The sequence below is a fragment of the Athalia rosae genome, chromosome 1 (assembly GCF_917208135.1).
Source record: "Athalia rosae chromosome 1, iyAthRosa1.1, whole genome shotgun sequence".
Lineage (NCBI taxonomy): Eukaryota > Metazoa > Arthropoda > Insecta > Hymenoptera > Athaliidae > Athalia > Athalia rosae.
In genome coordinates this window covers 20,592,718-20,615,964 of record NC_064026.1, presented here as the reverse complement: position 1 = coordinate 20,615,964, position 23,247 = coordinate 20,592,718, and the positions used below count along the sequence as shown (strand labels likewise).

Sequence of the window (23,247 nt, the reverse complement as noted above, 5' to 3'; positions counted from 1 at the left end):
TATTCTGCACTTTTGAGCTATGCGAGCGATGATTACCTGACACAGATAGCATTATAGTTATACGTCAAGTTAAACCCGATGAATAAATATTCACCATTTTATCGCTATTTTATCATCGCGGTACTTGGATGTATACAAATGTACGTGAAGGACTCCGTATGTGATAACTTCACTATAAAACTCGAGAACTGGAACTAATTTCTTCCTTTTTCATTCAGTATTATGTAATCGCTTCTACCTGGTACAATGTTATTATGCCGACATTTGTCTAAAAATATTATAATACAACGCTCTTGTAGATAATGTGTTCGAACATTGCTTGCGTTGCTCTGAGAACACTGCATATCAGAATCCCATAAATTTTCAAATGTACAGTATAAACCCTCTCACATCTCACCAATTGTTACAAGTCCCACAAATTAAACTGTCCGATGGCTCTATCTAGTGTCAGAAATATATAACAAGACAACAATTCACAGTAGGTACTCATCGTCGGCACCTTCGAAAAAGTTATAACATGGTAACCGGCATAACGGTAGGTACTAAGTTTAACGGCAATCGATCGAATCCTATGTTACAATATTCTTTTTCGTTGGTGGTAACTGTAATGGACCGTCTGCGGATAAAAAAGGTTGTAAAGCTCCGCTGCAAAATCAGTATCTTGCTACGAAAGTCTGGAATTCCCAGCCGTTGCTAGCATGAGGTCAATGCTGGTCATTTGTCGATCAATTCCTAGGTAGCTGTTGAAACGGGAATGTTTTATGTTGATAATGTATTCATGCCATCGCGACCTCCTCTATAGGTGTCGCATGTTCAGCCGTTGTCACGCTGCGTAGGTTTTTTATCATGGAATATATGCTGATCAAAGTTTTGCTGATGGAATGGGAATGAACTCGTGCCGATTAGTCATTCAGGATAATACAAAGGCTAATGACTAACTCTTCAAAACATCTTACGGAACACCCATTTTTCTACAAAAAAATCGCTCAACTTCAAACGCTCGGATCTCAGTGAAAAATTATCGTAATGTATCTGGAGATACATTTAGAAAAAATATATGTCAGTCACACATGGCCGAACTTATGGCTACTTGAAGACAGAAAGGCGGAATTAAGATGACAATTCGTTGAGTTTACAGCTTCGTACGAGGCGGGGGATTTTTTCTCATCCAAATGTAAGATGTGCCGATTGAAGGGCAACCTTTTAGCGTCAAACCGCTTATTTAAAAACGGTCGTACGATTTTTTGCCGCTGAGTTATTAGCGTTTTGAGCAAAAATGGACTTGAAAAGTTTAACTGGACGCGGCAGATGCCTATATCGTCGCGAAAAAAACTTAAAAAAAAAGAAATTGAAGTTCTGTTCCTCTACTTTCCAACGCTCATATCAAATTTTGGATGCATACGGTCGAACGATAGTGGTTTCTTCCGAAAATTGATACTGGAAGTACAAATAATCAAATTCGTACCTCGATCCATTGTGGATCTATCAAAAAATCTAGATGAGATTGTTCCTTCTAAGATTCTGATGCTTGTAACTCACTCTTTCGAATACCGTTTAGTTTACGAGGTAGGAAATTTCGATAACCATCTGCGGTTTTGTAAAAGAAATTCACGACATTGCGCGACGCGCGGCGCGGGGAGATGTGGGGATGCAGCGATGCCGCAACGGCTGGGTCGCCCGCTTAACGCCATTAATTTCCTAAAACGTCAATGAAGATTAACGAAAATTCAGCAATACGAGCAATTCTCTGTTTACGGCATGAGAAAGTGCATATTTTTCTGCGCATTTTCAGCCCACGTATATTCGTTTTGCTTGAACCGTTCCCGAGATCGCCTTTTTATACTTTCTCAACATTTTTGAAATTTTCCAACGGGATCTCTGGAACGTGGGATCAGGAGGAACGTCCCTGGATTTTTTCGAATGCTCTTCTAACGAGTGGTGACACTCCAGAGTTAACCTACTTTGGATAACTCCGAAAAAAACCTTTTTCCTCGATCTTTTGGTGGTCATAACTGTCGGTGTGTTCGCTTATCGAAATTCGAAAATACGTCATCAGGCGTAGAATACTCCGAACTTTCAAACCTCTTTTGAATTCTGCTCTATCATTTTTTTCCTCGTAGTTATGAGCTTCCGAACTGCGGGCGCGGAACTTTACGCGCCGAATGTAGCACCAATTACAGAAGGAGCTACGCCCATGAATCTAATCTGTTACCGCAGCCATGTGCCTCGGTTCTCAAGTTTCCTTGTACACAAGTAGGGTAAAGTGAATAAAATCATCGAATGTAACCGATCTACAGGCTTGCCATTATCTACAACTATATTATACAAATTTTCCGAACATTCTAATCACGATTCGGGGCATTGTAGCACCATAGATATATTGTTGCACCGAGTAGTAGCTATACACGTACCTATATCCCAAGCATGAAAAGTCTACCGAGGTGATCAGATAAATGGTTCTTTTGTAGTAAAAAAATCTAATGTTTGAATACTTATTCGCCAGTGAAATGTACGCTGTCCAGTTGCCAATCACACCATTTCTTCGAGAAAGGGATGACGTTCTTCGTGGCACTCATGGGTTCCACGTCTTCGCTAAGTTCACCGTTCTCCAACCATCAGGAGCCTCGATATCTAAAACGTTTTGCGGAAAAATATTTATGCCAGTTCATTTTACCTCGTCCATTCCGATCCAACACATAGTCTAGCCCTAACAATCGCTCGAATGATGAACACACAATACCCTCATCCAAGCGCTGGACTCGTCACCTGTAATATGCTAGAGCAACGAAGCCAGTGACCATCGTGACTGCTGCTAAGGTACCCTGGAAATTATAGTTCGACAAATGATATCGGGACGTGGAATGACTTCGACGTCCACTATTTCCGCTAGTGCGAACGTAAATTGCACCATGACCGTTGCGACCTTTCAGAACACCGTGTCTCAAGGCCGCCTGACCAAGGTATCGAGTTGGATCATCCGCGATCTCCATGCTATCATAATGCTATGTATGTGTCAGAGTTGTTGCCTCTTACGCATCGATCACATGACTTGTAAGCAGGTTATATCTGGCGTTATGATTATACATATGTATAAGAATTATACTCACTAATATGTTTTCAAATAAGCTTATGAATATATATTTTTGGGTCAAATCTTGGAACAGCGTTCGACGAAGATGGTGGATAATTTCTCACAATCAGAGCTGAATCACCGGTATACCGCGCGCTTCACCCGAATACTTCCCGACAAAAACAGCTTTACGAATATTCAAATAAAACGTTGTATTCTGACTCTCCGATGCGCTCAAGATTCGCCAGTTGAACCTGGTACTCGATAATTTTATTGGGCATATAAGATACTTCCATGAATAGTACGGTAATAGATATTATCGAAAAACCTGATGTACGTAAGTCGTTCTTCTTCAATGCGGGCCTCATATAGCCAACACCGACGCCGCAGTGGCTTATATTGTTATAGCTGCATCCCAAAAAAGCATCTCCGGAGCAAAAAACTTCGCCAACTACATTATTTCATCAGAGAAAAAAAGATCCGAATCAATTGCTCTACCAAGTACGTACATACCTGTATGTTACTTGACATCGTACGTATAAAATGATAAAAATACTAGCGAAGACTGGGATTATCGAATGAATGAATATAAAACACAAAAGAAAATGGGTTCGTTAAAAGCCATGTTGGAAAAGGGGCGTTTGAAGGGTCGTATAGGTACAGGGCTGTGCAATCAGCGCCTGCACTTGCTGTCATCTAATATAGGTGATGATAAGACCCTACAGTTACTCCTTTACCCAAAACAGGAAGTGCAAAACATGACGCGTGCGACTTGCGTCGTTCTGAAACCCGCCATTGAGTCTGAGTTTGCAAACTATATTTAGCACCGCTTTGGAATGATAATTGCGGGCATTTCTTTTACTGATAATACGATCGATTTACGGAGGAGTAAATATCACGTTATGTCAGATTGCAAGCGTAACGGTTAATAGCCCGTGTCTCGTCTCAGGGCGAGATGACAATTATAAAATGTCATGTTTGAAAATGATGCAGGCTAATCAAAACAAATTTGCCCAGTACCACAGTTAAAAATTAAATGGATTATTGAGCTTGATGTTAAAGTTTTGTAAATCACGAATTTACGGCACTACAGCAAATTAGCGAACAGAAGTTTATATCCTTTCTTCATTAAAACTGCAGTTTTTTACGCATAGCTCGAATCAAGATGTTGAAAGTAATGGGAATTCGGGTCAAAAGAGCTGTAATATTATACCCAAAAATCGTTTGAATGTTTTACATATTTTTGTCGTACATCTTTTTTCTGGTACGAGTGGGCCGAAGGGTTAATTCTTACCTGGCCAACAAAGAACATACCAAAATGGTTTTAGCCCAGAACTTATATCGATCGGCAACCTCTAGCGGACGCAAGTTTGCATCTAATTCAAAAGACCTTGACACATCTGAAACAACGTGACCACCAAGCGATGTAACAAAACGAGGAACTAACGCCCTAACACTATGTCAAAGCAGTTGGGTAAAGACATTTATGTATAATTGAGCGACAACCTGTACGATTATATGACGAAAGGCAAATATACGACAAATCTCCCAGCTAGTCTATTCTTGAAACTAAAGCCACGACTCTGGATATCTTTCGCAAGTTTCCCTGCCTGAGGTAATCTACATTAATTAACTGAAAAGTCGACTGATTGTGAGATCATATCGTTGACTGATGATAACTATCTTCAGTCAACGATCATATGGTTGTGACTCGGTAGCGCAATGCAGGCGTAATAGATTATCGTGCAGATCATTGAGGTCTGCTGCAAGATTGTTTGGATCAATTGATCACGTACGACTCCGACGTGAGTGAGGGCGTTGGACTTACGGACTTCACAAACTTCTGGGCTAAAACCATTTTAGTATTCCAATCTCATCATTAATTAAATGATTTATATTTTGGACACCGTATACATTCGCTTCAGTTAATCGATAAACTCACGCTTTAGCGAACTATTCGTCCGAAACAAGTAAGTTTTTATCCATCATAGCTGTGTCAAACTAAAAAAAACAAAAAATGGGATAAAAACATATCTAGAGCTGTTCGAATAATTGTGAGATGCGGTACTAGGCTGGTTCACCGTATGACGTGTTTAAGCGGTTTGCGAAATGAATTTTGAATTAAAGAAAATGATTTTGAAAGTCTTCTGCGTTGAAATTCAACGATATGATGACATACGGAAAGTTAAACATTGCCACTGGATGAAGCTACAGACAATCTTTAGGCACATATTATAATGGTTAATTATTTTAGTTATCTTGTTCAACTTCCTACTTTCGCTTTCAAGATATGATTTGTTACGTTTGACTTCCATTGAATTTCTAACTTGTCCAGCGCATATTCGGTGCATCATTTTTAAAGTCCTACCGTCCTATAAAGACGGGGTCCTCTATCTCAAGTAATATTCGAGTAATCGAAAAATGGTTCATACAAAAAATGTTCAGAATTTAGTCCTCTACAGGTTTTATTTCAATAATTTATTGATAAAATAAAAAGGAAGCGATACAGTTAACAATAAAAATTCTTAAGCACTAATTATTGGCACTTTTTTGATCATAACTTTTTTCTTTTGAGAGCTATCAAAAAATGCTTCGAACAAAAATGGTTGTAGATAATATATTTCCCTACAGTACGAAAAAAACAAAATTTGAAATCCAACCAGTACGAGACGAGATAAAACGGATTACCTGTTTTTCAAAATAGCAGACGAAGCTCAAGGAAATTCTGTTGGAAAAAATTTCTTTTTAGGCATCTTGCATGACCCTTTACTTGACCAAAAAAATTTGGCTTCCAAGTCCATTTTGTAGATATTAGGCATTCTTTGATCTAATTCTACTGGATTAGGAGTTTTGTGCTGTATAGAAGAGAGGAGAAGAGAAGGATGGTGATCAATATTGTATTGGCGACGTTATATCATTAGGTTGAGGATTTGCCACAGAATACAAGTTTTTGTTGAATATCTGGCCTCTAGACAATAGGGATTAACTAATATTGTCTGTAAAATTTACGCGTTTGCATGCGGCCAACGACATCGCTCTGACAGAGCCATGTTTCTTATTCGCAATGTTCGTTCATGAACTTGTGTTTATCAACCAGATTCAATCCGTACGTTTATACCTATAAATATAAATGTGTACAGACATATGTGCGCGGAGAGTACATGCAGTGTGTATACACATAAACTTGCAGAAGATGAACCTATATCATATAGGAACTCATCAAAATCTATATTTAACGTTGTGTATTCTAAGTCATGCGTTCGGCGTACACTAGTTGTCTAATTTGTCTTTGGTGTGGGCACCTACAGTGTATGATCACTGACGGCAATTTGTTGAATACCGCTTTCTGCAGAGGTATTCGTATCGGCCATCTGTATGTGTTAGTTATTTTCATAGTATAGTTCTAGATGGTCATAAATGGTAAATAAAAAATGTTTCAATCTGATATTAGCTTTCCGCAACCGGTCACTACAGCGTTCTCCTTAGAGTTCACAGCATGATCAGTTTTATGTTCTTAACAACCCATGGAAAATACACGCTGAGCTAGAGGGAAAAATTAATTTATTCAGCACCATTTTCGTTCAGACTGTGTAAGCCACCTTGGTGTACACATCACGCTTCACTAATAGCGGTCGCAGCGTTTAAAATCAATGAAGAAGTTAAAATGGAGAAAGTATACCGTATGAGGATTATTTAGGAAAATGAATGTGGACAGAATCCTTTTCCATGGAATGTATTAGAGCAACCATGGCACACTTTACATCAGGAAATTAATTCCTTTGTTTTCTCTGTACACACACAATATTATAATATTCTCATTTAATAGTCTGACTGGAGAGAAACAATCTCATATAACAGCACATCAGTGTACTAAGAGCACTTCAATCTTCCGGTATTTACTATAATAATATAAAAAATACACGATATTATATTAATAACTAAAATAATTATCAATAGTATTTAGTTCTAATAACTGAGGATCATAGAGTAAGTTCTTAAATTTAGCAGATATTTTCAAAGTGTGCGGTAGTTACGCTCCGCGCGCGCTTTGTAGAATTTCCACAATATAAAGGTGATTGCCACCAGACCAGCAGTGAGGATTATACCACCTGTGATGAGAAATATATTAAAAAGGAGTTCTACTTTCTTGTTTCTATCCTGCCAGTAATTGCGATGACAATTCGTATGTGGTGGAAAAGTTGAACATATAATTTATGCATATAATTCATCTTTTTGAGAAAATTCATCAATGAGATTATGATTTAGAAAACAAATAATTTTGACACTGCTACTGTAGATAGCATATTCTGATTCAAGGGCAAAACAAAAAAATGTTGATATTATCAAATAGGCAAGAATGTAGAAATACTGATGATATGACAGAAATGTAAACCAACAAGAATGTACTGTAGGTCACATGATGGAATTGGATCACTTACAATATCTTGGACATTTTGTACCCAATATTTGTGACGCAATAAATGCACTTTGAGAATGTTACTTAAACATTTTAAAGTACCCTATGTCAAGTGGTTTTAGGTCATTTTTATTGTTGGATCATTTCAATAATGATGGTTCACTGGCCTTGAAAGACTTTTCACCGGGTGATCAACTTACCCATAAAACTTGGCCCATCAAAGTGACGATGATCCGAAGGGCAAGGCGTCGGTGTTGGGGGTATAGCTGTTGTACTTGCTGGTGGAATAGCACTTGATGTCGATGTGACTGGAGTAGTTGTATTTGAGGTAGTGGTTGTTGTAGGATTAGTTGTCGATGAAGATGCTGTTGTTGGTATTGTTGATGGTGTTGATGATGGTATTGTAGGTTTTGTTGTTGGATCTGAAGCTGTTGAAGTTTGGGTGGTAGGTGTAGTAATAGGCTGGGCTGTGGTAGAATCATTTACAATAGCTGTGGATGTCTTAGGTGCGGGCTCCGGCGGAACATCAACACTTCTGTCGGTATCTAGATAATAAAAAGAATATTTCGGGATACGCAGCTTTGATTTTATAATCTCCATGTTCAAAATCATGGAACAAAATCACAGGTTCTCCAATAAAAAAATCCACAGACCGCTGCAAAAGGTAATAAGCGCAATAACTATATAGACATCAATTCTAATAACGAATCACAATTAAAATTTGATTGTCAAGAAGGTATATTCGTGTTAGCTTTCGATACATAATTTACAAATGCAACTTTCCAACATTGTATTCTGTTCAAAGAAAAAGTATGCCTAAAGGAAAACTAGGTTCCAACACAAGTAACATATCGTGTGAGTATAGAACTGAGAAAACTCGATTACAATGAATAAAGTATCCCAACAAAGTACCCAGTTCTACCGTCTCTGGGATGACGTTTTCTTTGACAAATAAATAGTTAGCCTAGTCAGACATGGAAGAAAAAAAATCGTACGTGAGGCAAATCGATAACAAAATAATCCCGATTTTTTCGTAGAAAAAACTCTGCTAAAATTTATCTGTGACTATGAGTCGATGAAAGTGGCTGATAATACTGTAGCATTTTTGTTGTTTGAAATAGAACGTAAATTGATCACGCATGGAGTACGTCAATCATGCCGCGGACGTCATGCGCACATTGATGGTGTAAGCACACAATAAGCCTCAGAGACGTGACGATTTACGTACGTACAAGGGAAACTTGCACAGCGTGCAATTTGTGAGATTCTGCCGCCATAGTAAGTCGGATTCATCACATTATGGGGTTACTTACCAGCATCCACAACCTCGACTACCCCGACGAAGAAGGCTAATGCAATCACGATACACGTTGCGCGTACAGCTTTCATTTTGTTCTATAGATTTACAAACCCCTACTGATAAATAATATAAAGTTGCAGGTTAAAGACTACCCCGTCAAAGCGCAAGTGAACGGAGGACCGACGACGAATACAGCCGAGCGGGCAACAGACGATAAGTTCAGACCCCGACAGGCAAAACCCCCACCTTTTCGAGATGTAGCTCAACAGAATAACATACATCGTAAAATGTTGCTACTCACTAATTTTTCGTGACTGCTTTACAATTTGAGATTCGTTACACAAATTTTCCACATCATACTAAGTCGAAAAAACGTATTATTATTCAGCAGTGAAACTAAAATTTTGTTCTTTGATGCATCATTTGACTAGCATTGTGAACCGTATGTTCACATTTACACCAAAAATACAATTTTTTTCCAAACAATAAATACTTCTATAACGTGAATCACGTTTCAATTAAATTATTTCATAGAGTTACCTACGTGAATTCTAGACAACTACTTATCGAGAGGTTTCTACATGAATAATTATTGATGTTCATCTCAAATTTCGTGCGATTTGAGCATGTGCATCATGTGCATGCTTAGAGCACAGATCTGCTTCGAGCTTAACGCGATGCGCTTGGCGGCGCCGACAATGCAATAGCCAGCAAATCCCCCTCTAACTTCAGAGGAGTAACGTGAACCATGAATTGACAGTTTGTTTCTACTACAATTGAAAATTTCAAACACACTTTTGTCGTTTGCAATACGGTGATTTCCAACAATTATTATTTGTTTTCAATTTTAAAATGACATCTGATAGCAGTCTACCCGTAATAGGCATACGCTGTGATTGGGATGAGTGTCTCAGGTGATGTGAATACTCACGAACGAAATATCAGTATCTAACCCCTATACTTATCATTGGCACAAATTTTTAAACTTCACTTGCAAATCTGTAATTATCAGTTAAAAAATTGCTCATCTAAATCTTGACATTTCTAATCATTTGCAAATAGGGGTCGTGATAAGGAGGCGTGGATTTCCTACAAGTACAGAGGTAATGATGTAGTGTCGCTGATTCGCTACCTGCAACTCTTTGATTGTCCTTGCTTTCATACACCATTACCTTTGCAATATTTCCAGCTCAACCTAGTGTTACGGGATACTTGAAACTAAAAGATGGGAAAATAACATCTACCGAAGGCTTTGTAGTTACCAGATACACAGGAAAATCAGTGACAATTAAACATGAGGCTTCTGGTACTACCACTGTGTTTGTTGCCCCTTTGGTATCATTTCCTTTGCACAACAGATCTTGTACCAGGATATCGGTTACTTCTGGAGGATTAGGATTGTCAAGTGGTTCTCAGGGAGAGTTACAAATATGGGAAACACAGCGAGGAGTTATTAGAGTAACCATTCTTGTTTTCTTCAAAAGTAGCCAAGCATTGTCTTATTTTTTACAAATTCTTCTGGATGAGGAATCATGTAACATACGTTGTTGCAGAGAACATTGGAAGGCCATGTTGGGGATATATACCAGTGCCTATGGTTTCCATCTGATGTGGTAGTTTTAGGAGGTGGAGCAGATTGGCGAACCAGAATCTGGTGTGCACAGACGGGTAAATGTCCTGTTACACTTACCGGACATACCGCTCCTGTTACAGACATGGTTATTGTTGAGAGAGGTAGAAACGTCATCACAACCTCCAAGTAATCACATAGATATTTCACAGATATTGTTTATTTCTAACTAACACTCAATAATCGTTTACGTTTGATGAACTTGTAACTAACACCTAATATATGAAAGTAGCGTTGAGAGAATTTTCATTTCAGTCAATAGTGGGGAAAAATTGTCAGCCCATGTATGATGTGAAAATTATTAGATAATAAATTAATGAAAATTCACAGGGATGGTTCAGCGAGGCTCTGGGATGTTGGAGAATCAAAGTGTCTCGCAATTCTCTGTGAGTTGACGAGTAGTATTACATGCTGTGTAATCACTTCATCCAACCAGCTAGAGCTGCCCCCATGTAACGAACTGCGTTCAGAACGGGAGATCGGAACGGCGGGAAAAGTTCTTGCTATTGGATGCGAAGATGGCACGCTTCTTTTGATCACAATCGAAGCCAGGGCTGAATTGGCTAGAAAAATTCTTCCTGCTGCTGTTACAGCATTTTCACTGTTGGGGAACGATACTCTGGCAGTTGGATTGGAGAATGGACAGGTAATATTAAGATAACTACTACACTGAACAAGTTTTACATGTTTGCATTTGTATCAATTGTACATAGTACGTTTTCTATGCTTGCAGATTCATCAAATCAGTATAACAAAGCATTTGAAAACTCTGAGGATAATTCATGAAAGTAACAGCCCGGTTAGGGCATTGCTTGGACTTGATAGGCTGCTCTTAGCTGGTCTGACTGATGGAGTATGCATTGGCTACCCAGTACCATTGTCCAGTAAAGAATCCATCCCTCCAGTCCGTTTACAGTTAACAGGTTCCGATTTTGAACCAATCAACGATCTTGCCTCAGATGGGCGAGGGCATGTATATGTTGGGGCAAGAGACGGATGCGTACGAAAATATCAAATGGGAGAAATCCTCAACGAAATTTATTCTTAAGCTTACTTGTATTTTTTGAAATAAAAATTAAGATTTTAATTTATGCAAAGTGTTCTGAATTTGTTGTACTTTTTGTACTTTAGTGAGTGCGGTCGGGGAAAAATTAAGACGGATGGGTGTTTTATTGATTCATAAAATTCCATGTCAAGATGAAGGCGGTTACGCCCTGATAAAAGGATTGATTTATAATGCACAAATTCGAAAAGCGCATATGACGGGCTAAGGCGTATATTTAGTTCGTATTCAATTAGAACTATAAACTAAACCCTAACCGAAGCTAAATACTGTACGCCTACTGTACTTATCAACTATAACATATTCGGTTTAAATTAGACGCCTAGCATAGAGGAATCCAAATTCAACTGGGAGTAGTTCGGCCCGAATTTTTCGGAGTCGAATCTTTCATCGCAATTTCTGCGCAGTGTGCGTTATCTTTTGCATTCTGTCGCCTCTGTATATCTTTGGTAAATATGTTGGCGAGTACACCTGTCATTCCAATTAGTCCTAATCCTACGTGTGTCCAGACGTCGCCATGGAACTCTAGCACCTTTCCAAATATCAGTATCATAATCACGCCGTACAATTGATGCGCAACGGTGAGATAAGCTGTGGTCACACCTTCCGGTGCCGGGTACGTAAACTCTGCACAAACTTCAAAGCCGATAGTACTGTAGCCTCCATTGAAAAACCTGATGTAAAAAAAAATACAAATAACTTTTAGATTTTCTCTATTAAAGTTGCCCCAACAAAGCAGATAGAGCTTGACCTTTGTTCGATTATTACTCTATTGATTCTATTATTTTACTTTACAACGGTATCACCGCTGATGAATTATTTTTTTGAAGTCTCACTATCTGCGTGTGAGGAATCGTAGATTTTATTATCTCATTCATTATTTACCCGAATATAATGGCCCCGAGCCATATCATCCATTTGTATTCTACTACCAAGCCAATACCTAGGAGTACATGCCCCATCCACGAAAGTGCGCCTACCAGACTTATCGCGAGTCTGAAATTATACGTATCGTGTACAGTTAGATATTCAAATTGTTTCGTTATACATATATTGTACAGCACAACTCACTTAAACTTGTGTGTTTTATCGAGTACGACTCCCGCGACAATCGCTCCAATCATTCCTACGACTGTCATTGCCACGCCAATATGTCCAAGTTCTACTTCGCTATTCTAAAGAGTCAGAAAGACAGAGTAGAAAATTCTAGAGTCAGTAGGACCATGTAAATGCCTTACATAGATAATACCTATATGCCTTGCACCAAAAAATCACCTCGAAGTGTAACAGGTACATTTGATTCAGCAATGTACCAAGTGCGTTGAAGATACCGATGATAACACCAAAAGCGTGCCATAATGCAATATAGTTTCGATTTGTCAAAAGATTTTTTGTCAACACCAAAAATCCTTCTGAGCTTTCTGAATCGTGAAGTTTCTGAAGCCTTCGAGTTTCGCTCGGGGGTAGTGGAGGATCCGAATGGAAGACTTAAAGAAAAAAAAACTGTATGCAGTCACAGCATATGCAGATGTATTACCGAAATTCATATAGTTATGCAGAAGTAGTGAGTGTCTCCTTGACACGATTTATTATTATTCATGTAACATAATCGCTTTTTTTGTAGGAAATCGTCCGAGAATCAAGCTTACTTCGATTAAGACTTTAGCAAAAGTTGTATAAGAAATCCTGTTAATAAGTTTTGGCGGGCTTCAGACTTGAGAAAATATCCATTGTTCGACTAGAAACCATATAGATTTCAGGGGCGTGTGAGGTTGTAGGAGAACCATTGATTGTCGCCGAAAACAGTGGAATTATATAAGTATCTGTAAGTATATAGTCGATATTTTTGTTTGTACAGAAATCGTGTATGCTCACAAATGATCACAGCGATGGTAGCTGCTGTGGAGAAGATACCGTTGAACAAATAAAGCACTGAAAGATCACTTCCAATATCGTCAAGGTTATCACTATTTTTCACTATATTTGGTGGCAGTAAAAAATTAGTGGCAATCGCAAGTTGACACCCAAAAAGGCCTATGGCTGTTGCCGTTGAGACTTCGCTGGCTCCAAACCAGTTGGCGGCAAGACGACCCGGCACGCTCATTACGAACACCTAAAAAATAATAGAAAAAATGACTTCTAGTCGAATTTTAAATTGCCAATATATCGCCGTATATACATAACGTGAAATGTTATTATGATATCCATTTGGGCATACTTTCAATTACGTAATATAGCTCGGTCAACTGGGCTACGACTATACATAAAAAAGTAAATGGCGATTATTTAAGTTATAATCGTTTTTACCTGGGCACTAGAGACCACGGTTTGACCAATGAAAGTCACATAGAATCTGTCAGGGGAAGCTGAAAATACTTTAATCCAGCTGCCTAAAGTGACAATCACACCTCCTACAATAGCGGTCCAACGCAAACCCAGTTTATCTATCAGATAGCTCGCTGGAAATACCATTGGTATGAAGACCACCAGAAACACCATAGAAGTCCAGTCTACAGCCAGGTTCGAAACGCCATAGTATCTGAATAAAAAGAATTTCTCTTTCATCATTAGATCTTTGCTTTCATTTCAAACGATTCAAAAAACACGTGGGCTGTTGTTGGCGATTCCATACATATACATATTACTATACAGAGTCCAGTCGAAGAGATCATATACGAACCTCAGATGCTCGTGACTTTCGAAACTGACATAGAATTTCATAATTGTTTTTGTCCGTAAAATACTTTCATGTTATACTATAGTGAGCCAGCTCATATTCTATGCAGGTTCGCCTTGGTTCGAGAATAGTGGATTCCCATCTTTTGCGATAAACAATACGATAATTGTATACTCTACAATTTAAAGTGATATAACCATACGAACGTCTAAATAAGCCACATTCAATATTTGTGCAATACCGAATTGAGACCTTACGTTCGATGCACGCATAATGTTCAAATAAGTGGATGCTTAGTCGATCATAATTCCTTCACTGAATATTTTATTTGGACCCAGGGCAGAGAGTGTGATTTAGCAAATACGGTACGTCTCATGCGCGTTCCTAGACATAAAGTTGCACAATTTTAAATTTTAAGATTTCTGCCAATGCTGTAGTTTTCTCCATCGTCGATAATAGTGTAAATGAAAGCAGTCGTGAGGAGACTCTAAATATTTATAATATGCACCTATTATGACGACCCAACGCATTGCGTATATTCCAAGGAATTCCCTATAAGAGTAGATATACATACCTTGAAATTATGTTGTTGATGATACTGTACTGCAGCCACTGACCGATGCATGCGATGGTATAAATGATGAAGATGAAGAGCATCAGCCATCTTCTTTTATACACCCTTACCTCAGGGACTATCAAATTTGAAGTGCAATTTGTAATCACTGCAGAGGCCCGTTTCCCCGCATTTTTATTTTTGACGGGAACACTCGAATTCGTGGCTCTAGTATCAAAAGTCATTTCAAAACTGATTGGCCGAGTTCCAAACTTTCACTATTCTTTCTTCGGGCGCTTTTCGTAATCAAATCACAGTCATTCTCCTACCGATGTTCTTTTTCGACAGGAACGGACCACTGACCGGTGAAAGAAGTCGCGTTTACCGCCTGTCAGCCGCCTCTGCGATCAGAGCCCGTTTAAAGTTCCTTCGAATGAAAGATTCGATCGACTGCACCACTACCGGCACGATCGAAGCCACATAATAATTGCCTAATTCGCTTAAAGAAAAACGGTCAAATCTCACAGAAATTATAACTCAGAACCGTCACTGGAGAGACACGACCGTATGTAGTAAATAAAATAACTTCGAACATGGAACTTGCTTTGCCTGTTTTATGACGTCAAAACTGAATTCCTAGCAGTAAGTGTTTCTGAATCTAATCTCGCATATACCCAGTTGTTTCCCACGTCGATAGATGATACTAGGTAAACTTGTTTATTATTGCGTCGGATAACCTTGATCATAATTTATGACAATTGATGTACTTCCGCGACACATACATTCACAGTCACAAGCCAATAACAAAGCTTCATAATTACTAGCTCTAGCACTCTACAATTAATGGAAGTGGCAACATCGAGGGGGACTAATCAAGCATTTGCGAGGAAGAAGGAGAACCAAGTTAATGAAAAGAGAATGCTGCGCTCAATTGAACGAACGTATCCTCTTATCTGATCTGTACCGATAGACAGCGATATATCTGTCGCAAATTTCTCATATAAGTACCACTTCGGTTTTTTTATAAAAATTTATTTTTTGTCGTACTTATATTTATAACATTTATGAAATTTATCTACATTTATATATACAATTTTCAAGTTATTATTTGATATATTACACGTGTTGCACAATTGATCTACACAATTAAAAGGCACTGATAGCTGAATTGGCAATCGAATGGTTTTTCTCGAATTCCTGCATTGTATTCAATATTAGAGAATCGCAGAAATTACGTTTATGTTCATCAGATCATAAAGAGGAGAACTTTTTCCTTCGAAGTATATCTCACATTAACTGACTGATAATTATTACAAACATCTTGTAGCTTATTACACGTATTTACGATGTGTATGTAAATTCTGGTGAGCAAACAATCGATACTGATGACACGCTGATCACTTATATCATACGAATTCTCTTGGAACGTATACAGCGATGTTCGGCACCTAATTCTATTTCTAATAAATGGGGTAGATGCTATTCTATACAGGGCAAATAATAGGTGAAGTCCACGCGGAGGCTCAAGTAAGATCTGGCGCCCACCAATTCATATTGTAGTAATTGTAATGCTTCCAAAACACCATGAAATTTTTTGTAACCGGTTTTAAGTGATGGTTATCCCTATACAGTTTTTAATAAAAGAAAAGGACTAATTGTAAGCGCTTGAAAATTCTAAAATATTCTACTTCTTATTTGATAATTTCAAGATGAATTACGTTATGAATTCATTACTCTTCCAGAGTATTCAAAAAATTCTGGGTTATATCATCAAAGGATATTTGGCAAATCGGCGGTATGAATAATTTGAATTGATCATTTTGACAAGCTTGTTATACAGAGTCGCATGAGTTGAGAATATTTTAGGATTTTTTCTAAACCTTACAAACGTGCAAAGAAAATAGTTCCATCATACAGCGACCTCAAAATGGACGGAATGTGGATTGAATTGTGCAGTAATTCCGAGCGTATATTCGTTTTTTTTTTGTTTCAACTTTGGTTAATGGTAACGTTTATGGAGGTTCTACTACGATTATAAGCAAATGCAGAATGTTGAGGCGTGAATCCTACTCGAATGCACGTGAACTTTTCCGTAACGTACCTTAAACTATAACAATCACAGGTGCGTGATTATGTAAATAGCACATCTTTGGTTATTGCCCGATGATGTCCGCTTTCGATTTGATACTGATTCTAGAACAGCCTTACCACCTTTTCAAGGTTTGCTTTTAGAATGCATTGATTTGCTTTATTCAATTCGCAACGACTGTGCAGAATTTATACTGCTGCACCGCTCATATAATTTGCTTTTCGTCTTGTAAAATTGAACTGTTTAAATGGACTTCTTTGTAACGAGCGTTTTGTCTCGCTTCTTGACGTTTCTGGAGATCTTTTGTGCACATGGTTGTTATTAACCCTGAAAGCATAATTAATCCTATTCCAAGGTGCGCGTAGAGGTCACCAAATATTTGGATGACCTTTCCGAATACCAAAACTATGGCTATTCCGTAAATTTGATTGGTGACGTTCAAGAAAGCAGTGGCGATGCCCTCTGGTTCCGGATAAGTATATTCAGCGCAAACTTCATATCCAACACCGAAATAACTTGAGATGAAAAACCTACAACAAAAAACAAAATAGAATTCTTCAACCGTGACGTAGGCTTGATTGATTCATATCGATGACTAATGACTCGAGTTGGTTCGGTTCAAACGATCTGGTTCTTCCCCGCCGTGAACCAATTTTCAATTCACATGTCCGGAACTTTTCGTTTACTAGAATTCAAAATTACCCAAGAAATATGGCTGATGCATAAATCATCCATTTTATTTCCAACATGAGAGAAATCGCGAAGAGTACTTGTCCAGCTAATGATAATGCGTACACCGCACATATTGTCAATCTGTAATCATATAGAAAAACCAGTTAGCCTTTTGAATATTCTACGATAAGTGATTGCGAGCTGTAGGGACTGGAAAAACATACTTGAACTTGTGATACTTGTCTAGTATAATTCCGAACGCCACAGAGCCGAACATTCCAGTGATCACGATGAACAGGCCGATCTGTCCGGCTTCTTTTTCTCCGTCCTAAAATATGATATTTCACCCATTAAGTTGGACTGTGCTAATGACGCAGTAGCTCACTGATAACCTTAATCGTCTAGGATAATTACCTTGAAATGTACGAGATACATTTGATTCAGTAGCGTGGCAATGGAATTCAGAATACCAATGTTTATGCCGAAGGAGTGGCAAAGAGCAAGATAGCTTCTATTCGATAGTAGCCTTTTCATAAGGGGGACAAACCCTTCTGAATCTTCAGACTTCTTCATTTTCTGAAGTCTTCGAGTTTCGCTGGGTGGTAGCGGAGGATCATCTTGAAAAACTGTCGGATGTACAGAAATACTTATCATGTATCGTAACATACTCATTGTCAGCGTGATAGGTATTATATTATACTCGTTGTAAATTGTAATACATTCGATTCTCATATCATATGAAAGTCGCGATGGTGTTATGTTACACTGGCTTTGTAGTATGTATGTACGTTCGAATAGCCTAGACCGGAATGATTTAAAAAATCTGTACCGAATAGCCGGAATGCCGCGTACTTTGTATCGGTAGAAATAACTGTATATTTGATATCATGTCTAAACTTGGAATACATTATTCGATTCCTGAGCATGCATTGCGCTACATCGAACAAAGGTCGAGTGATCATTGATATTTCCATTTTCCAATCACTGAACAACGAGTTGTGGTAGATCTGAAGTGCCATTAACGATTTGCACAAAATTATACAGCCGTCAACATTCCTGTAACGTTATCAGCTGGCGGATTTGAAACTACGTGAAATTTACACCCCCGGCATGCACATTCTTATTTTCTTCTGCCACAATTCGCACGTCTAAATCAGGAAGAGAATTCTACGAATGGCTGCTGCAAACTTTTCCTTATACTCACACGCAAGAACTGCAAGGAGTCCAAGCGATGAAAAAATGGCGTAAAACCAATAGAGTTTGGATAAATCTCTTCCAACATCCTCCAAATTTTCGTGGTTTTCAACCACCATCGGTGTGAATACAAAACTTCCAGCTATACCAAGCTGAAACCCGAACAGACCCATTGACGTAGCTGTTGATACCTGGCGAGGTCCAAACCAGTTGGCCGCAAGACGAGCGGGCACATTGAGCGTCAATACCTGTATGAATATACATGTGCACATACATACATTTGTGATCAACCATGAAATGCAAATTATGTGATTATATTGTGAAGACGATACAATAAACGGAAAAGTATTGCGGACTTAGGCTTGACTCATTTGAAAGTGTACTAGTCGTCTGTACCAGAGAAGACCACATGAGTTTATCTAGCACTTTTTCCGGCTAATCAACATCGTACGTAGTGCCCTCATAATCATATATTTGAGCTACTTGATTAGACTTAATTTGAGCGTTACATGAGTAAACGGACAGGAAATAGTTACTGCACGCGGAGACACATTTCTTTGATTCGCAAATCGTTGGGTCGCTTTTGTCGGACGGAAGCAAATAGATCATGCGTCGTATACGTGTCATCATGAATATTTAGAGGCACGCCTGCTCACTCCCTTATAACAATGAAAATATTTATTCACAATCATGCAGACCGTGGTCCATATTGTGGTGAAGATTACCTGCGTAGTGGCAACCAGTGCCTGTCCGATAAAGGTTACATAAAACCTATCAGGTGCTACGGACAACACTTTTATCCACGAGCCGATAGCGGTCACCAAGCATCCGATGATAGCGGTCCATCGAAGACCGAATCTATCCATCAGGTACGAAGATGGGAAAACCAATGCGATGTAAGCCAACATGAACAACATCGAAGTCCAATCTACCGCAACCAGCGAAACGTCGTAATATCTAAAGTATTATAAAATATTTTTCAAGACAAAATCCCACGCGGTTTCATCGTGTTTACTAATAGGCTGATTAATTCCACATATTGTCTGTATGGGTATATGGTAACACTATACGGAAAAGCGTATCGGCCCGCGCAAACCGTGCGAACCGCGCCGCGAATCCATGAAAAATTCGAATCGTTAGACTCCATTAAGTAAGTGAGCGTATAATAGTCTGAGTTTATATTCCGAAAAGTTACAGTTATTTCTGATAATTCCACTTCGGTGAGACTCCGACGTTTCCTTTCGTATATATTTTCATCTTCCTACCTCGCAATGATGTTGCTGATGATACTGTATTGGACCCATTGGCTTATGTTAGAGGCAACGTAGAAGATGTAGACCGCGAGCATGAGCCATCTTCTTGTGTAAACCCTTACCAAGGGACTGTTAGAGTTTACGTCGCACTTTTTTTGCCCGACCGCGATTATCACTGGATTTTTGCCCGTCAAAGGAACACTGACGGCTCCATTATCGGAGTCGAAAGCCATCTTCAATTATTTTCTTTTGTTTTTTTTTATCAAATGTTCAGTCGTTGATTGTACACGCTAGCTACACCTCAGATCGTTGTCCGATGCGATGAACTTCTATCACTAGGATGCTTCGTCGCACGATTTACCTCATAATTATTCCGAAATAATTAATTACTGTTACAGTGATAGAAATCACACCGAAGGTAGAACGACTGCGTTGAATCGCCAACGTCGTACTCGAATTTCACCGATTGTCTGAGATCTACTCCCAGCACGGAGTTGCTTTTAAGGGCGATGCCAGTGGTGAAGAACTCACGCTACAAGACTGATTTTTGCTCCTCCTCCTCCTCTTTTTGACGTCAGAGGGAATCCAGCGTGTTTCGGACCTGCAGGGCCGCTCTGCACTCTGCGTTGATAGACACTATCTCTCAGCAGGTGATGAGGGAACCACGATAAATGCCGGTTTTCTATATACGTTTACATTCAATAATTTACATGTATTTATAATTTTGAGACTGCAGGCTGTATACGCTATCCGAATGAGTTCTTTAATCGCTGACTAACTTTTACTCATCGTTCGAACGATCCAAAACCGGTAAATAGGTATTTGACCGTATCTTCTTCTATCCACGTATCCAATTTGGGATGTGAGAATTACAGGGTACATCGTACGCGTGAGAAAATAATGCGACCCAAACTGCGACGCTAATACCTCCGAAATTTTCTGACCCTTGTTACAGCTAGTTCGGAACTAGCGTATTTCCATCGATATTCACCACGCCAGTATGTAAAGTGTTACGTTCAGAGACCATGAAATCATTGAAAACCAAAAAACTTGCGATCGTGCTGTTGTTCACATGCGTAGTTAATACATGGTTCGTTGTTTTATTGTATAATGCAGATATGATATTTTGAAAGAATCTTGAACTTTAAACAGAAGTATGGTGACCACGATATTCATTTTCTCAGTTATGCGTGTGGTTCCAATGATATAGGTCTCAATCGAGCGTGGGAAGTCTGCCATTTAATAAATTTTGATTTTATTTATATTTTGATCCGTTGAGCTTCAAATCTGCGCAGATATGTGTGTATATATTTCCTTCATTCAGCAACCGCCGCTTTGCACAGAAGGATCAACTGGCCTGACCACAATTTCACACTTATATATACACTTATACTTCTGAGCCGTGCTCAACTCCTGTAGCAATGCTCACATGTGTTATCCTGCTCACAGATGCGAGGTGTCTTTTGCATTATTATACCGGATTTTTATCATTTTCTAATACTCTACATTGATTCGATAGTTCGTTTGGGTTCAGCTTCATTTACAGAAGAGCAATGCGTGATTGTTGAAGATTTTGCATGTAAAGAATCTAATGTTTTCGATTACTTACCGAGCAGAGATATCAACAGTGCTAACGTAAAACGATAGTCAAGATTCAGTGATCGTGAGGTAAACGCGCTAACCTCGTCCTTGAGTTTTATGGCATGAAAGAATGTCGCATCTGACCCACGGTTACCTGAAATAAGTTAATTAACTGCATATTCACCTGCCGATGGAAATTACTGTTGCACCATATATGAATTAATTCATGCGATTAAAGTTCTTTTTGGAGATATCTTCAATACGATTTTGTGTTCTAAATGTGAACCCTAACATTTGAAAAAAAAAAAAAAAAAAAAAAACGTTTGAAGTCATCTAGGAGCAGACCTGAAGGTGAAAAATCTGTCCGGAGCGGAGTAATCACGAAACGAGACGTAATTTTTTCTTACACACGAGCGGTGGATGATATTTCTTTGAAATAGTGTCCATAGAGAACTGGTATTCTTGAAGGATGAAATACATACAGGGCGTAAGAAACCGGTAGTGCAGGTGCATGTGTATAGTAAAATATTGATAAATTCAGAAACGTGTGTAATAGTTGGCGTGTTCCAGTGTACTAACCGCGCAAAGATTTTTGCCGATTTTGTATTTATTCATCGATAAATTATTGTATAAACATACGTGACTCTAATGTGCGATTTTTCACATTAATCAAAAAAATGTAGGCATGTACTAGGTTCAGAAAACCAGGGATATTCCCGGAGGTGGAGAACGCGTGACTGGGTTATAAAAATACTAGCGGGTTCAAGTTGATTCTTTCATTCGCACTCGCCCCGTCAATCATATAACATTTGAGACAATCCTCATTTTATAATAGAAAATAACCCGCCATGATTTCATTTTGTTAATGAATTTTGAATTCCCGTTATGCATGCGCGATACAATTTTATGATTAATGTAATTTTATCCTACTCCGAATTGTACCCTTTACTATGAATTTTACGCAACCAGTTTGATCCGTTTTCCTTATTACTAAGCAGGTACATTTAATTCCTGAAACTTGTTATCGTGTATCGACGAATAATATAACATATTCGACGAACAATTCATTCGCTCACTTCCGTATCTGCATTCAAAGCCACGGGTAAATCCCGCGCTATGGTAGGATATATGGTACCCTTCAGACGTATGGGAGCAGAATCCTCTCGATTTAGTCGCATTACACGTATATGATACTGCTACGCATGGAACATACGCAACAAAAATGAAGTACTACCTGGGACCCGGCCTGGCTCTTGACCATTTCTTGACATGACGTCATTGTGATCATTTAAATCTTTATCACCGTTAAGCCGAATGTTCGGTACATCCACAAAAAGTTAAACGTGATCCAGTATTGCTTTCTCAATCTTCTTGTCGAGATTGTATGACTCTTAATCATCACCTATATGGATGTATTATTATATCATGGTTCTGTAAAGAGAATTCATTGCGGTTTTAAACGGAAATTATTTCTTGATACTAATTTAATTTACGCGGTTAATTTCTCGGAGACGACATTCATTCATGTATATAATTATATACACGTTACTCTGTCGATGGATAAATACATAAATTCCGCGTGTGTCGAGATCGGTGTATGATCGTCTCGGCTTGTGAGACGAATCATATGCGTTCGTATTCTGCGAAACACTTGATATATTTATTTATTCCATTTTATATTTTAGTAAGTTTTCTTAAAATTGGGAATCCCTATTCTCACATCGTATTATACGTATAGTGCTCATATT

General features: G+C 38.6%; 4 protein-coding genes across 5 annotated transcripts; 1 reads left to right on the top strand and 3 right to left on the bottom strand.

Annotated features, from left to right (window-relative positions):
• Positions 1–6,787: 6,787 nt before the first annotated feature.
• On the bottom strand, positions 6,788–8,995 carry LOC105692425 (cell wall protein DAN4-like). Its single transcript, XM_012411623.3, has 3 exons — positions 8,801–8,995; positions 7,688–8,032; positions 6,788–7,179 (listed from the first exon to the last, which is right to left on the bottom strand). The coding sequence occupies exons 1-3, from the start codon at positions 8,874–8,876 to the stop codon at positions 7,085–7,087; spliced, it is 516 nt and encodes a 171-aa protein (XP_012267046.2). The 5' UTR covers positions 8,877–8,995; the 3' UTR covers positions 6,788–7,084.
• On the top strand, positions 8,863–11,508 carry LOC105692471 (proteasomal ATPase-associated factor 1-like). Its single transcript, XM_012411697.3, has 6 exons — positions 8,863–9,701; positions 9,850–9,890; positions 9,977–10,245; positions 10,341–10,546; positions 10,748–11,063; positions 11,151–11,508. The coding sequence occupies exons 1-6, from the start codon at positions 9,640–9,642 to the stop codon at positions 11,463–11,465; spliced, it is 1,209 nt and encodes a 402-aa protein (XP_012267120.2). The 5' UTR covers positions 8,863–9,639; the 3' UTR covers positions 11,466–11,508.
• Positions 11,429–15,289, bottom strand: LOC105692470 (uncharacterized MFS-type transporter C09D4.1-like). 2 transcript variants are annotated; one of them, XM_012411696.3, is made up of 7 exons: positions 14,732–15,289; positions 13,788–14,019; positions 13,356–13,593; positions 12,756–12,967; positions 12,552–12,655; positions 12,366–12,476; positions 11,429–12,154 (listed from the first exon to the last, which is right to left on the bottom strand). In XM_012411696.3, the coding sequence occupies exons 1-7, from the start codon at positions 14,953–14,955 to the stop codon at positions 11,824–11,826; spliced, it is 1,452 nt and encodes a 483-aa protein (XP_012267119.2). In that variant the 5' UTR covers positions 14,956–15,289; the 3' UTR covers positions 11,429–11,823. The 2 variants fall into 2 exon arrangements, with proteins under 2 accessions (XP_012267119.2, XP_048512503.1); XM_048656546.1 differs by lacking the exon at positions 14,732–15,289 and adding an exon at positions 14,161–14,473.
• Positions 15,290–16,957: 1,668 nt separating this feature from the next.
• On the bottom strand, positions 16,958–21,665 carry LOC105692474 (uncharacterized MFS-type transporter C09D4.1-like). Its single transcript, XM_012411701.4, has 7 exons — positions 19,931–21,665; positions 19,391–19,622; positions 18,676–18,913; positions 17,886–18,097; positions 17,696–17,799; positions 17,502–17,612; positions 16,958–17,329 (listed from the first exon to the last, which is right to left on the bottom strand). The coding sequence occupies exons 1-7, from the start codon at positions 20,149–20,151 to the stop codon at positions 17,005–17,007; spliced, it is 1,443 nt and encodes a 480-aa protein (XP_012267124.2). The 5' UTR covers positions 20,152–21,665; the 3' UTR covers positions 16,958–17,004.
• Between the last annotated feature and the right edge of the window lie 1,582 nt (positions 21,666–23,247).